Raw genomic sequence first — 16,148 nt, forward strand, 5'->3', positions numbered from 1 at the left:
ATTATCCAGAAGCAAGAACCAATGGAAACTTGTCAACTAGTCCCTTTGTTAACTCTGAACTCTGTAAGGTGTATATATAGGCTGTGTCCCGATCCCTGTTTTCAGACATCCTCTTTGATGATCACAGGCTTCTGGATACTGTATACTGGGACCAGTGCAAATGCGTATGTATCGGCTTGTACTTTATTATTGTTTTACACTCTATTTGTTAAATCTTTCACCGTGTTACTTTTTCTTTACATAAATAACTTTGTGCTTTAGAACCACACGATTGGACTGGAAAGCAATTCTTTCTTAAGCGACTTGCAGCGCTAAATAGCGACTATTAGGAATCAATACAGTGCTGGAGCATCTTACCTTTCTTTACATGGAGAAAAGCTTAAGCATTCTAGAATTTTAATGGCAACATGCCAGGAACCCCAGTAGGTATCCCTGATGGTTTGCACTATGGACTTTGGCCAGAGGCCGGAATTTGATTCACCTTAATTGTATCATACGAACATCAGGACTGCGATCAAGCAGGTCCCCAAGTCCTGATATAGTGAGGGCAGAGCCAAATATAATATTTTCAATGAATATTCTATTTGCCGCCACTAGTGGTAAATACACAAGGGAGCCACAGGTTCCCAAACACCACCACCATTTCAGAGGCTCAGCAACACATACCCCCACGCAGTTAAGTTTTGTCACCCCCTGCAACTAGCAATCAATAACCATAGATATAGCATTACCATAGCGATCTAATAGCTTTTTCAAAGACTGGGTTCTGGAGTGAGACTAATAAAGAACACTTTATTTACAACAAAAGAAGCACAATGCTTAGTTACAGAAATGTTATAAAGAAAAAAAAAAAGTTATAAATTACATAGTTGTGTTGCAATTTCAAATAAATAGAATAAAACCATGCTAATCTGGCCAGGAGAAATGGCAGGAAATGCATGTACAGGCTTCATATTACAAATCGATCCCCCAGTCTGAACCTGGAACAAAAGTTGCCCATACTAACAGCTGATCACCCCCACCCCATGGATGATGTCACACATGTCTCTGGTGACAGGCTAACAAATGAATTAAATTTGGGACCATCCCAGAACGGGCCACATAACTTTTTACTTAAGTATGAATATAATTGTACATAACTTTCCCTGTGTAATGACTACATAACATATGGTATGTACAGTAATATACCTTATTTAAGCAAAGACATGAGGTCAACATGACTGCAATGTGATGTGGGATTAGTGAGATACAATTTTCTGAAACCCTAAATCCTAGTGACTTCCAGATCGCACCTAACCTGCGTATAGACTTCAGTTATTTTTGAAGCTCCTAGCGGTTATAGAAATATTACTTTTACTTCAAAACCAGATGACATATGAGGCTTTGATCTCTGCTTGTGTCTGAATATATTATGCAAGCAGACAGCTCTTTGTTTCCCCGCCAGGAAGTCAGGACTGCATCCTTACTTCATTTAAGTGCATACATACAATAAAGGATTTGTTTACTCCTTTCCTGTCAGGTTATGCAGTTTACATGGTCACAGGATATAATGGATGTAAATACTAATGAAGCCACACAGCATCTGTGTGGACAGAATTATAACACATCACCAAAAGGTCTAACATGCCCTAAATGTGAGGGAGATTTACCTAAGAGCAAGAGAAAAACATGACTCTTAATATACCCATATTTCTACAAAACCACCATTAGACCGTACAACTACAAAATGAATAAGCAAAAAAAATAACTTTATTAAAATCATGCTAAAAAAAACCCCCACAAACACTGGGCTCAATTTTCTGTATCAAATGTATAGCATTATCCTTATAATGCAGAGTTCCCAAGAGGTTTTTATATTCAGTAGTTTGTTAAAGTTGATGGTATTCATTGCAAAATAATGAATCCATTGGTAGCCATCAATCATTAAATAGACCGGGTAATTATGATCAACAGAGACTCTTATATAGAACTAAAACACAGGCACAAGCGCAATGAAAAAGGCAAAGACAATTTATCTTTACTGGGGATACATTTTAACTCAATCAATCAGAAAGGCCCCCAAAAAGCTGTATTTATTGCCCTTGGGGAACTACAGTTAATAATCCTGGATATTTTCTTTGTTCTCCCCATCATTCTGCTTGAGTTGATTGATTTCATTCTCCAGCTGTACAATTGCACGTTCAATCTCATAGTTCTTACTCACAAGCGATACCCACCTGAATAAAGAAGAATAATAATGACACACCTAAGATTCAGCAGGACAGAATATACATATTATTCATACAAAAAATAAGAAAAAAAAAACAAAAAACAAAACATGTATTATCTGAAGGGGACAAAAAAATGCTACATATATTTTGCATGTAATGCCGCATCATACATTTTCTACTGACAAATCTAACACCTTGCATAGACAAGGTAATCTAAACCAAGGAGAGAAGCATTGCTGTATGTGTGGTCAGTTGGTGAAGTTGAACATCCTGAGGTCATGGGTTTCCAACTATGTTTCGTTTAGCACTGCCAAGAATTACAGTTAAGAACTTCAGGTTTATATTCAGTATAAATTTGCATCTCATTACTTAGCGACATCATTTGTCAAGAGAACAGTTTTTATGGGCTCCGATCTAATGAAAATGGTACTAAAGAGTAGAGGATATAGATACTCGAGTTAAAGATTTAGATTAGGGATAGATGTGATACATTAGCTACAGGAGTTACAGACTTGGATCAAAGAATGGAACTTCAATTAAGACACTGAACTGTAAGTTAAGGAATAGTAACCAATGTTAGATATTGGGGTAGTGTATTAAAAATGTAGTTTATATAGTATAGAGGGCTTGGGTTACAGGAAGTATTGGGTACTGGAATTAAGAACTGAGCCCACCAGATATTCAAAAAGGACTACAAAGTGTTGATAATGAGGGGACACATGATGGATCCTAGTCAGCAGCTTATTGCTTTCATTTTAACACAATCACAGTCTGTAACCCAAACACTTAACTACAGCTCCTAAAAAGTATACCTTATGAACTAGAGAGTTTAAACACTCCACATAAGAGAAATATTGAAACAAGGCAATGCTACCAGTTTCGGAACCAAAAGATTTGGGGATTTATCTAAATTTAGCTTTTTTAGGATTTTGAGGCTACTAATATGTGGCCACTGATTTTGCAGTGTTAAACTATGGCAAGTTTTAAAACCTTTAACAAGGAGGAAGCATTGAAGTGACCTGTCTTATACACATCACTGTGGAGGCAGCAATTTTGTGGCCAAGTCAATATTTATAAGATTACAGCCTAAGTAAATGAAGACCCAGTATAATGAATTTTAGAAGTAAAGACATTGCATCTATATTACCTAAATAATCATTCATCCAATAAGAACATTTCTAACAAACACAATACATCACTTACGTTGATTCCATTTCTCTCAGCTTAGCCCCAGATGTAAGTTGAGAGTTTTTCCTTTGCCAGTTCAAATCCTGAATCCTTTTTCTGAATGTGAAAAGACAAATAGTAACTTGAATTCATATAGAAAAAACGCTTAAATCTGGAAAAAAATCCTGATAAGCCAGACATGGATACAAAGTTTTATTTCTGTTCAATAAATAAATTGATGAAAATTATTATGAAAGCTGTAAGCATATATATCTCCAGAAATAAGTTTGTCTCTTTTTAAACGTTGTATAAATTGATGTATTGTCACTGTATGTGAATCTTTGCATTGTATTGTTTCTGAAACTTAGACATCAATGAAAAAAAAGGTTTACAAATTCTTATACAATGCTGAAGGCATATATTAGATCAGTGTTGGCTAACCTTGACACTCCAGCTGTTATGGAACTACATAACCCAGCATGCACTGCTACAGTTTTGCTATTAGGGGATGCTAAAACTGTGGCAGGGCATGCTGGGATATATAGTTCCACAACAGCTGGAGTGTCAAGGTTAGCCAACACTGTATTAGATAGAATCACTTAGAAGTAGACCATTTATTCTTCTTTGTCCTACTAGAATAAGATAAGCAATACATATTCTTAATGTAGCCCCTATTTGTAGTACTGCCACCTACATTTTTTTTGTTAGAACTAGAGCACTACTGCCATATGCTGTCTAAGATTAGCATATCTAGAAGTCTTTAGATATATAATAAAGGTACTCTGTAGGGGAGATTCTTTGGACCCAGAATTCTCTAAGATGATAGTGAAATGGGTACTAAATCATGAGCACAGATTCCCGCACAGATCCATTATCTATTATTGTTTGTATGCAAAGATTAATTTAACTAAAATATTTTTTTGGTCAGTAGTCATTCTTGCTTTGTGCTAGTATTTCACGATTGTAATCTTTATTACCCGATACAGTTCCTGCCTCATACCAATATCTGAAGCACAGAACATTAATCAGCGTAATTAAATTCTACTGAGTACAATAGGTTTGGTGCAATAAGTTAATATTTGCCCAATAAAAACAGCAGTTTTTAAATGGATATTCCAAAAATGACAACCTATTCTTTACGGGTGGATGGGAATGAGACTGAAATAGAACTGTAGGTTTCAATTCTGTCTCAGCACAGACATCATTCATGCCCTGAATACCTAATGGGTACAGCACTGACTGAAAGGTATCCCCTGTGTATGGCATCTAACAGAAGTCAGTTCTCCTAAGAATGACTCAATTACATTCTGTCCCAAGATGTAGTTTAAAAAACCTCCCTTCCCCTTTTCATGCTTTAGTGAGGATTTGAAATTTACCCACCTTAACTTCTGAAGATCTTTCTGCGCAGATTCAATCATACGGACAAGATTTCTAAAATAGCAACATTAGTTTATTAAAGACTAGTTAATTTAATAGAACCTCAGTTTGCCATACATCAGAGGTTCCCAAACACGGTCCTCAAGGCACCCCAACAGCTCAGGTAATAGAGGTAACCATGGTTGAGCACAGGTGGTCAAATCAAATTCACTGAGGTACTAATTAAGTCACCTGTGGTCATGTTAGGGTGCCTTGAGGACAGAGTTTGGGAACCTCTCCCATGCATACTTCATTTTAGGAACATACACTGAAGTGCCAAAAGTCATAGGATAGACACCTAGTATCATGTAGGGCCCCCTCTAGCCCGGCGAAGTGCAGCAACTCGACATGGCATAGATTCCACAAGTGGATGGAAGACCTCTGAAGAGATGTTGACCGATGCAGTCTGGATAGCTTCTCACAGATACCTGATATTTGTAGGTGCAGGATCTTGGGTTCAAGTAGACCTCTCCACCATGTCCAATAAATGGGTTCATGTCGGGCTAACATGGTCGCCACACCATTAATCGGAACTCTCCATAATGTGGGTAAATGAAGTCCATGAAGGGCTGAAAATGCTCATCAAGCAATGTAACGTAGCAGTTACCGGACAATTATGTGTGCAGACGGATCAGCGGCCCAACCCATGCAACATGAACACACCCCACACCATTATGGAAAAACTACCAGCCTGCAGTGTCTGGTTGACAACTGGGGTCCATACCACACCCAAACCCTACCATCAGTCCATAACAACTGTAACACTGACTCATCGGACCACGTCACATGTTGACAGTCCTCCAGGGTCCAATTAGAGACATCACAAGCCCAGGTGAGGCTCGGTGTCTGGTTTTGTAGCATTAACAGGGGGTACTCTGGTGCACCTTCTGCTCCCATATACCATCTCGAGAAGGCTGCACTGAACTGCTGGATATGCATCAGGTACCTCCTGCATTGAATGTGACTTGAGCCAGTGTCGCTTGTCCGTTACCATTGACAATTATAGCCAAACGCTGCTGGTCCCAATCAATAAGCACTTGTGGTTGGCCACTATGCTGTCCACAGTGGGTGTTAATGTTTTCCATGAGGTATTCTTGGTATACATGTGACACTGTAGACAGAGGAATGTTGAATGTCCACACAACTTTGGAAATGGAATGTCCCATACATACTGCTATCCCATGACTTTTGGCACTTCAGTTTATGTTGTAATGGAAATTTTAGAAAAAAAAACAATTAAAAAGATCCTTATTTAATTTTGTTCCTTCCAGCTGGACTCACTCATTGTAGACTCTCCATGCATTACATCCGTGCTGCGACATGATCTCCAGATTCTCAATGCGAACAGCCTGGTGCTCCAGCTGAGCCATTGAGTTATTGACACATTCCTGCCATGCAGTAATATCATTCCTCTGACCTGAAGAAGGAGCAGGTAATTCATATCTGAAAAAGAAAATACAGCCAAATCAATTAGATACAACGCTATATAAACACTTCTGGAAACAGGCTGCCATATTCCACAGAGCTGTACTGTAACGCTGGTTACACACTGGCCTATATATCATGGGTGCGTCGGAGGGGGTGTACCAGCGATATGTCTAAATGACGTCCTTCACAGTCATATCGTGTCGGCTGTACAGCACAGCCAATATATCCGCAGATATATCGGCACATCGTGCTGTGTGAACGGGCCGTGAGCAAACCGCCCATACACTTGCTGCAGAAGCCACCGGTAACTGACATCACGACTAGGCGGGCACATGTAAATGCCCGCCCAGTTGTGACGTCAGGCACGACGCATCGGTCCGACGTTAGTATGCGTGTATGCACTTACCAATCGTCAAGATAGGACGGCGGATAAGACGTATGGTGAAGCTTACAAACAAATTACCCTACCAACCAACAGATACAATTATAGACAGAAGCCATATAAGAGATCATTATGTCTCTGGAAATTGGGAGGCACGGGAGCACCTGCAGATCCACGCTAATACAGGGACCAACTTAACATATTCAAGCTGAGTTGCATGGGACCTGGCGTGCCGAGAAGGGATGTTTGGCGCAACTACAGTTATAGTGTATGAGGAGACATCTGTACAATACATTATATGTAAGACATGGTAACCAGGTGTGTATGTTCTTGAGAAGATGTTATTTCATATTACAGTACACTGAATGGTCTTCAAGTGCTGAAAACACCAGATAATCATAGAAAGTACCAGGTGTCTAGGCATCAAAATCTTCTGGAGCTGGGACAGGGAATTTAATTAATCTGAGCTAGACAATGGCTAGGAACCAAGAAGCCAATGTACCTAAAAATGTAAATGGATGCTTATCTTTGTGGCCCCTTAAAAGATCTTACTGGCTTCTAGATTTGACCTACAGTACTAGCTCCTGAATCCTCTATTAGTTTCTCGAGCCCTGTTTAGGTCTAGAAGATCAAATATAAATGACAACAAAACCTGTTCTAAGTAAATTATTATTTCTCATTAAAATATTTGATTAACTAGACTATAATAATTTGTATTAACAGAGATTACAGCCTGCCAATAACGAAAGATAACCCCTGTGTAGCACCAGACCTCACCCTTATACACCTTTTACACTAAAATCCCGGGTCTGACCCAGAAATTGGAATACTGGTTCAACTGGGACAGACCCCATTTAGATTGCGGCTCTGACCTGGACTATTCCTGGGTCGGTCTGTTTACACTACACACGGCTGCAGTGTCATTATTTATGCCGGCGCTTGGAGATGTCATTATCTCCAAGAGCTGGTGAGCCGGCTGCTACTATGCTATAAACAGGAACGGGGTCATCCGTTTACACTGCCCCGTAACCGGGTCAAACACTGCTCGCTCCCCGGGTTGGATTGCAGGGTCACTGAGCTGCGACCCAGGTTAACACAGCAATAGCTCGTGTTATCTGGCCAGTGTAAAAGGGGTATTAGAAAGTCAGAGAGAGGTCTATTACATGACTCATTCTGCCGTTCTGGATGGGAGGAACAACTCATAAAAGCATCTTCCTTTATTCAAATGGGAATCCCTTACTGTAAAATAAAAATGACATTTACAAGTCAACGTGGAATTCTGTGCTCTTACATTATTTAACATAAGATTTGTGCATGTATACATTTTATCTGGTGATCGCAGACAAAGGTATATGCAGTTTTAGAAGCAGAGAGCGTCACTATTCATAATAGAGATACAAACCCTGCTAGAAACCACCTGGGACTCACCTCTTCATGCTGAGAAGTTCAAGTGGCTGGCGAGCTGATAGTCTCTCAAACTCATTCCTCATTATTTCTGTCTGTAAGGCACAAAAGTGATATTATACAAACCATATTGCCTTTTCAAACATTCAATTGTAGATAAACACTTGGGTTAATCTCTAACATACGCGCAAACTCAGACAGCATCGATTTGTTACTTTAGGCTATTTCATGTTTACACGTGTTAATAAATATCCCACTAAATTGCATCCCATTAAAGCCAGGGACACACTAGACGATATATCGTTCGATCCAGAAGATCGGATGACATATCATTAAAATCGGGCAGTGTGTACCCGCATGCAGGTCCGATGGGCGATAACGTGGCAGCATGGCCCCCGCTGACGCGCTGTCGCTCCTGGCAAGTGTGTACGCACTTGCCGATGCCGACAGCTCCACCGGGACCTACAGCACGAGGCATCGGCTGGGTACACAAAGTTGAGCGTGTACGCAGCATAATTCTTCTATTACCAGAAATGCTTTACAGTCATGGCACAGTGGTTAGCATTGCTGGCTAATATCACTGGAATCATTGGTTTGATTTCAAGAAGGCTCCTATCGGTGTGGAGTTTGTATGTTTTCCTATGTGTCTATGGTGGGGAACAAAATGTATGCACTGGGGTGGAGACTGAGGTTTCTCAGCAAAGTGTTGGGTAATATGCATCTGCTATACAAAAATCCACTAAGAAATAACTGTGGAACTAAACAATAAAAAGTATATTCACATTACATAGAGTGTGTGATGTATACATAATTATGGTGTGTTTTACAATGATCTCAGCACTTTATTTTATTCAATAGTCTAGTAGGTCCTACGCTTTAAAAGGGGTGGGAATAGAACAACCTGTAGTAAAACTAGGTCACAGCTCCTTTCAAAATGATGCAGGAGACGTATGGAGGCAAACAACTGTTTATTAATGGTTATTCATATAGCGCTTTATGAAGCTCTCTCACATCAGTCCCTGACCCAGTGGAGCTTACAATCTACATTCCCTACTACACACCTCTCTCTATATGAAACAATGTTGATACATCCAACTTGTTTATCACTCTCTGGACATCTGTTAGAATCTCATTCATTCATTTTTTTTACTGCTTTATAAGCCCATCCCAAGTCACTGATATAAATCAATAAACCATCCTGTCAGTAGCACTATGGGGAAATACAATTACCTGCGAGCTACTGCCAGGATGTTTCTCTCTAGCACATATCTGCTCACAGCCCATGGTGGTACAGCAGAAATCAGGCTACTATTACTGTGCTTATGCTCACATCCAATTGAGTCTGCAGCTCTTTGTCAACGGCCTGTGCTACATTCTTTATTTACAAAAATATAATATGCAAGAATATACAGGATTTAAGTTATTGCTAAAGTCTTTGCTCTCATCATTCACATTATAGTACCAAACACTTTAAGACACATGACAGACCACATACATTATAACAGTACATAGTATATTGCACAGGTTCATAACTTTCAGGTTCATAAAGAAGTATAACTAAAATGGAGCTGTAAAATATAAATGACAAGAAAGTAACGATTATTCTACATATGCATGACTAGTTCCAACAGAGACAGTATGCTCTCTTAAGCCACGTATCCACTAGACGATATATTGGATATTGTTGTTGATATTGGAACAATATCGGTAATCGTCCACAAATTCGTCCAGTGGATATGCAGTCAACAACGAGCAATGTGCGCTCCCCCTGGTCGTTGATGTCGCTCATCGCCCGAACCTGCTGTCCACCCTGAGAATATCGTCAGGTTGTGCAGGTTCGGGGATGAGAGAGGGTGCCAGCACTGAACGTTATAGTTAAATATATCGCTCAGTGTGTGCTCAATGTCGTTTTCCTTAATGATTAAGCTACCAATAATTGCATTTAAAAAAAAAGAGCAGCTGGAGGGGTGACTGTTGGAGCTGGAGAGAGAAGAGATCTGGGTGACGCCAGATTGCAACAAGCAGACTGGCTGAGACTTGTTGTTCCACACAGAATCCCGCTGAAGTGAGAGCTGTACTTACCTCTTGGAGGAGAAGTAGCATCCTGACTCAGTATACTACATTGATTAAATAAAACCATTTATATGTCCATAAGCAATCATTGTTGTGGATCAGACAGTTTTTGGTACATTTTTATACACATCAGCGCTGCAATGTTGCTCTCAGACTCTTAGGCCCGTATTCAATTTGAGGCGAAAAGTCCCGGACTTTTCGCCTGCCAGACTTTCCGCCTACATCGCATGTCTTTCGAGAAAACACTTTCCGCCGTATTCAAAAGGAACCGAAAACGGCACCCGGCGAAACTGAAACAGGCGAAAAGTCCTGTCAGATTTGGGGAAATCAGCCTGACACCCCCCAAAAAATGCACTGACATGGGGGGTTCACTATGGATACCCCCGAACAGGCCTACTGAAGGTGTTTGGGGTACTTAAATGTTCTCAATAGGTTCTAATTAGCGTCTTTGCATAAGTGGTGAAGAATAGCATTTAGCAGGGGTTTTTTTGAGAAAATAACTAGTCCCAGCAAATTTTGGGTACCTGAAAATGGGGGGTAGCATATTTAAAAGTTGCTAAAGTGAAGTTTTAAAATTCGTGAAAAATCCACCTGCCGCAAACACCTGGGGCATACTTGGGGACCCCCCTGGAGTCTATTTCGATAGTTTTTAACTTTGCCACCCAACTTTGTTTTTTCTTCGCCCCAAAACGAAAGTACTTTTTTGGGGCATTCAAGTTTTTTTTTTTTTTATGCAGTTTACCTTTGGTGGACTGTATTAAGGCTGCACGGGGGTTCCCGCAACGTTGCACCCCAAAACCCTAATTCGGCACTTTTTCCGCCTGCTATTCTTAGGCAAAACTTTTCCGCCGTGTCCATTGCATTGACTTTCCGCCTAGGCGAAAAGTTTTTGAAACTGAATACGGAGAAAAGTTTCCGCCTGGCGAAATGACGTCACCCGCGATACTTTTTCGCCTCAAATTGAATACGGCCCTTAGTTGTGTATACACTTTAATGGCCCCAATGTCCACGCAAAGGATCAGAGGTGACCCGAGTAGCAGCATTCAAGTAATTCGGAGAGTCTTTAGCAGATTTCATAGTGTTCTGGACATTGGTATTTGGGTTAAAGGACCCTCCATTACTTAAAGGGACAATTGAAGATTGCTAGCAGAATGCAATTTATTAGGCTTAAGATAATATTCAGTTTTTTGTAGGTTTGTAGAATTTGTCTTAAAGAAACATTCTGTAGTTGTATAGTAATATTCTGTGAGATATTTAATAGGCTTATAGGTTCCTTACTACCTTGTATTGGTAGTAGACACTATTTCAGCTCATTTTCCTTAATGATAAAGCTACCAATAATTGCGAGACTGCATTTAATGTATTGTGAACTTAATGTCCATATAAATCTCCTTTCTTTTAATACAACCATCTTGCTGCCCCTTTCCAGCTCTCAGCTGGGGTCAGTTAAATGAAATATTCCGTTCTTGTGCATGCTAGCCTGAGTGTGCATTTACTGTGCCTGGGAGAAGAACCCTTACCTCTCTGCTGGGGTGTGGTCTGAAATTATAGTTGCCTTCAAAAGCTTGATCTAACAGAGAGGTAACTCCACTTGCACTTGCTCCACACCCTCTGAATCCTCACCCTAATGCTGGGTACACACTGACAGATATATTGGCCGATCAATTGATCGGCCAATATATCTGCTGCCCGTCGGCCAGTGTGTACCCGCAATATGTCGGTGAACGTCGTTCACCGACATATCGCATTGGCTGTGCTGCACAGCCAATGGAAAGATATGTCTGCAGACATATCTGTCCATCGGCAGATGTGTACGGGCAGTCTGCAGACCACCTGTACACACACACAGCGGCAGCCGCTGGGAGAGAGGCGGGATACGCCCCCGGCATCCCCCTGGCTGCCGGGACCCGCAGCCAGACACAGATGATGGGCGTTCAGTATGTATGAACGACCATCATCTGCAGATATATCTGTATGGTGTGTACCCACCTTAAGCGGGCAACCACAAATCTATTCTATTGCAGGTGGAGTGGTGCAAGTGCAGTATCTTTTTAAACTCACAGCCTATAATTAGCTCTTCAAAAAGCTGTGTGACATGGTCTGCTCAAATATATAATATATTTAAATTTGAAAAATTGTTTCTTATTGAAAGCTTTGAACACTTTTCCATAACATCCCTTTTCATATTAAAAGCAAATCAAGTGAATAATGCTTGTGTGACATTTTATCATACTTACATGTAGAAATTAATTATTTCAATACCGAGCAATTCGATGATGCAATGTGGAGTGAAAAGTGCTGGTGTGACACTACCCTAAACCTGGAAATAGCACACCTATGTGACACCAGCCTAGGGGGGGATTCAAGTCACTGTGATGTGCTGCCATACATCACTGGGAATGTCTGACTGTACACATTAACATCTATTATTTTAGAAAATCTCTCCTTTAAATTTGCAAAAATACTTGTCACAAACTGCATTCACCCAAACGTTCTGGAGGCACTTCTGGTCACCACTTTAAATTGAATTACCCCCTAAAGTGTTGTCACACAAGAGCTTTTCAACACCCTAGAAGAACATATGGGAAAAGTTGTTTTAAGTGATTTTCCTGCTTGGATTCTACATAGTATCTCAATAATACCCCTTTCAGACATCTCGAGATTCCCGGGAATTTGGCCTGCCTCAGCCAAATTCCCGGGTAGCCCCGTCTGTCTGAAAGGTACCTACCCGGGAACACGTTCCCGGGTAGCCGCCGCTGCAATCGACCAGGGTTTTTCCCGGGACTTAAGTCCCGGGAAATTACCCTGCTTCTGTCTGAATGGTGCTACCCAGGAATTTTCTACTCCCGGGCAGCACAAAGCTCAGCGCTGCTGCTTTGAGCTGACAGCGCAGAGCGTCCTATAGGACGCTCAGCGCTGCCGCTCACCACCCGCCCACACTCCCGCTGGACCACCATTACTGCCCCTATTTCCCAAACATAGCATCGGGTGACGGGGTGAGATGCTGGCTCGCTGGGGGTTCTGCCTGCCCCGGCCACTGTAGAGGTGAGAGGCGGGGAGGACTGGGTGGGACGTTGCTGCTGCCGCAAATATGGGTGGGTGACGGCTCTTCGTGCACCTGTACCCGGCCTGTCCGGCCCTGGCACCTCGGACGCTGCGCTTCTCTGTGCCCATGATCAGTGCCAGGCAGGAGCCTTGTGTCCAGGGGCAGCCCAGCCAGAGGCCTGGGGATGGGGGCGAGCTGCCAGGGCACCCATGGGAGGTAGTTTGGGGACATGTTGGGAAGTGTTTCAAATGATGTGCACCCCCACATACACAGCATGCCAGTCACAGGGGGCACATAGTTGTGTGTGATCAGGGCCTGGCACCACTCACATCAGCTCCACCTCATCTTTGTGTCCAGCAGTTGCCATGTAATCTAAAAAACCCTGCTCTTGTCTGAAAGGGGTCTACCTGGGAATTTCCCGGGTAGACGTTGTAGTGTAAAAGGGGGGTCTCTACCAAATACCCGGGAATTTGCACAGGAGAAATTCCCGGGTCTGAGCAGGAAATTTCCCGGGTCGTATGTCTGAAAGGGGTATAAACTTATCTCGAGCTTGTGTAACAGGTGTAGTAGAACAGACTGTTTAAAAATCTGCAATCTGGTATGTGCTGGAAAAAAAATCTCTCTCCTCTTTCTAATTAAACTTTTCAATCTGCCTTGTGTGACACTCTCTAGATTTAACCCTTTTGTTTTTATGGGATCACAATGAAATAAAGTACAAGGAAAAATAGCAGCATACTGCCAGTAAGTCACCACAATTCATGAAATACAAGGATGATAACTAGGAAGTAGATGGCATCAAATTGATGTAACCACCTGTGCTCAACCATGGATATATCTAATACCTGAGCTGTTGGGGAGCCTTGTGGACTGCATTTGGGAACCTCTGAATTAGACGATTTTGTGTGTATCAGTGGTAAAAAGACTGGTTCAGTCACACAATTAATGCATTTGCCATTCATGCAGGATCAGGAAGACATTCTGTTACGTTGGTCCATCACCATTCTAACATAAGGTAAGTCACTGTACTTTATTAAAAAAAAAATAGCATTTTGTACCAGAGGGAAGGGGTCATGTTGGAGGGTAGGCTGTGTATATGAAAAGTAGATACCACAGCCATAATTATATTATGTAAATGATGCTGGAATGAGCTCACTTTTGATATACAAAAACAAAAAAGATTAATAATGCAATCATCAAAGCTACAATGGAAGGACAATTGGTGAATTGGTAAAAACAATTATTCCCACAATATGGAGGAATTAAACATGCAGAGAGTTTATGAATAGAACAAAGAGGAATGCAGACTAAAATGAAGTGTCATACCTCAAATGCAGAGTAATCCGGAGTTGGCAAGTAGCTTAGGTAATTTTTTGTTGGACGATATCGTCTGGTCTCCTCTTCCACCAAAGCTGCTGCCTAATTACCAAACATCAAAAGAGAAATCTAAATATATATGAAAACAAACCATAACTACACAGTGCCTCCTTTTTACATTGTGCATAATAATAATATTGTATTTAAGATTTGAAAACAAAAACAACCACAAGATACAAAAATAAACTTAAGTATTAAAGACAGCTAACCATTTGAATTATATTTTCTTTTTTGTTTAAAAGCTAAAGGGGCATTATGAAATGCCTGAGTAAACAGGTAAGCCTTGAGTCTGCACTAAAAAATATAACAAAATGAGCAATAGAAACCTTGATCACATCTCTAACCGGCAGGATCGTCTACTTTACTAAAGACACTAGTGGCAATCCTAATCCTTAAAAAAAGAGCCTAACATTGATCATCAGAATATATGGCCTGTCATCTGACAATCTCCTGTGCAGAGCCACTGAAGTCACTCAAGTTAGTAAATGAAAGTAGACCTCCCCCATTAATTGGGGGAAAGAGATAGGACCGAGCAGCTCTACACAGGTGGGGACATCACCTGCCCATTCATAGCAATAGCATAAGAAAACAGGCAGGTAAGTAACTTATTAACGGGATGTAGTCGGCATCCCAGCGGTCAGAATACCGATGCCGGAACCCCAACGGTAAGTATTAGGTTTAAGCACTAGGGCACCACTAAAGGGAGGGTTAGGGTAGGGAGAGGGGAGGGTTAGAGTACTTACCTGATGCAGTTGGGATTCTAAACCATCGGACTGCCGCTGTCGGTATTTGATCTGGCAGCTAAACAACCGCCGGCATTACATACTGATTCCAGCTTATTACATGCATAATATTTAGAGGGGCAAATGTTATCCATTTTGCAACAAGTGTCACTAGCTAGTATCAAGTTTCAACTAGATACTAATGGCCTAAACCTCAAAAAGGCAATTTGGGACCATCAGCAATTGAGCCATAATAATATGCCCTTTCACAAGTAGAACATGTTATAGCCAATAAGTAATGTTACACATATGAGCTCATGGGCCAAGCACAGAGGATATTTGCTTCTGAACTTTATTATAAAGCACTAATATATGTATATAACTATTTGATTTATACACAAATTGCGCAACTTACTAACGTTATAGTCGTTTACAACTAATCACAGGGTGGGAGTATATGAAGGTACAAGTAAATATCCTGCACATGTGAGCGTAACGAACCAGGGAAACCAGAGCTGTGCGCATCCTTGTGAGTAATGTCCAAGTACCCAACATGATCCTTTATTAGCATATAATAGCACCGAACTTACCGCCTCCCGTACTCCGGGGGCATCATATCCCTGATCAAAATACGGTAACGCGTCCACCACAACATCTCCGGCAACCAGACTGGTCCCCGCCATCTTGGACCCTGGCAATAGCAGAGGAAACGCATGCGCACTAATACCTATTACATGCACAATAATGTTGCTCACGGATAGGTAAAGATGGAGACTGCCCTGTCCAATCCAAACGCAGCATCTGCTTTCTGATTGGTCGGCAGCGGAGGTTGTCTTCAGTTCAGAGCGTTACTTTGCTCTGTGTTGTATAAAGAGCGGCATTTGCTTCAGTAAGTTGCACAAAGGTAAGGAAATGTATGTTTCACA

General features: G+C 41.3%; 1 protein-coding gene across 1 annotated transcript; it reads right to left on the reverse strand.

Annotated features, from left to right (window-relative positions):
• Nucleotides 1-772: 772 nt before the first annotated feature.
• Nucleotides 773-15,945, reverse strand: BCAS2 (BCAS2 pre-mRNA processing factor). The gene is made up of 7 exons (XM_088446288.1): nucleotides 15,813-15,945; nucleotides 14,450-14,542; nucleotides 8,032-8,102; nucleotides 6,075-6,236; nucleotides 4,758-4,808; nucleotides 3,414-3,494; nucleotides 773-2,216 (listed from the first exon to the last, which is right to left on the reverse strand). Exons 1-7 carry the CDS (start codon nucleotides 15,903-15,905, stop codon nucleotides 2,096-2,098), a joined length of 672 nt encoding a protein of 223 aa, XP_088302414.1. The 5' UTR covers nucleotides 15,906-15,945; the 3' UTR covers nucleotides 773-2,095.
• Between the last annotated feature and the right edge of the window lie 203 nt (nucleotides 15,946-16,148).

This window comes from Taudactylus pleione, unplaced genomic scaffold (assembly GCF_031769625.1).
Source record: "Taudactylus pleione unplaced genomic scaffold, aTauple2 ptg000396l, whole genome shotgun sequence".
In the NCBI taxonomy this organism is placed as follows: Eukaryota; Metazoa; Chordata; class Amphibia; order Anura; family Myobatrachidae; genus Taudactylus; species Taudactylus pleione.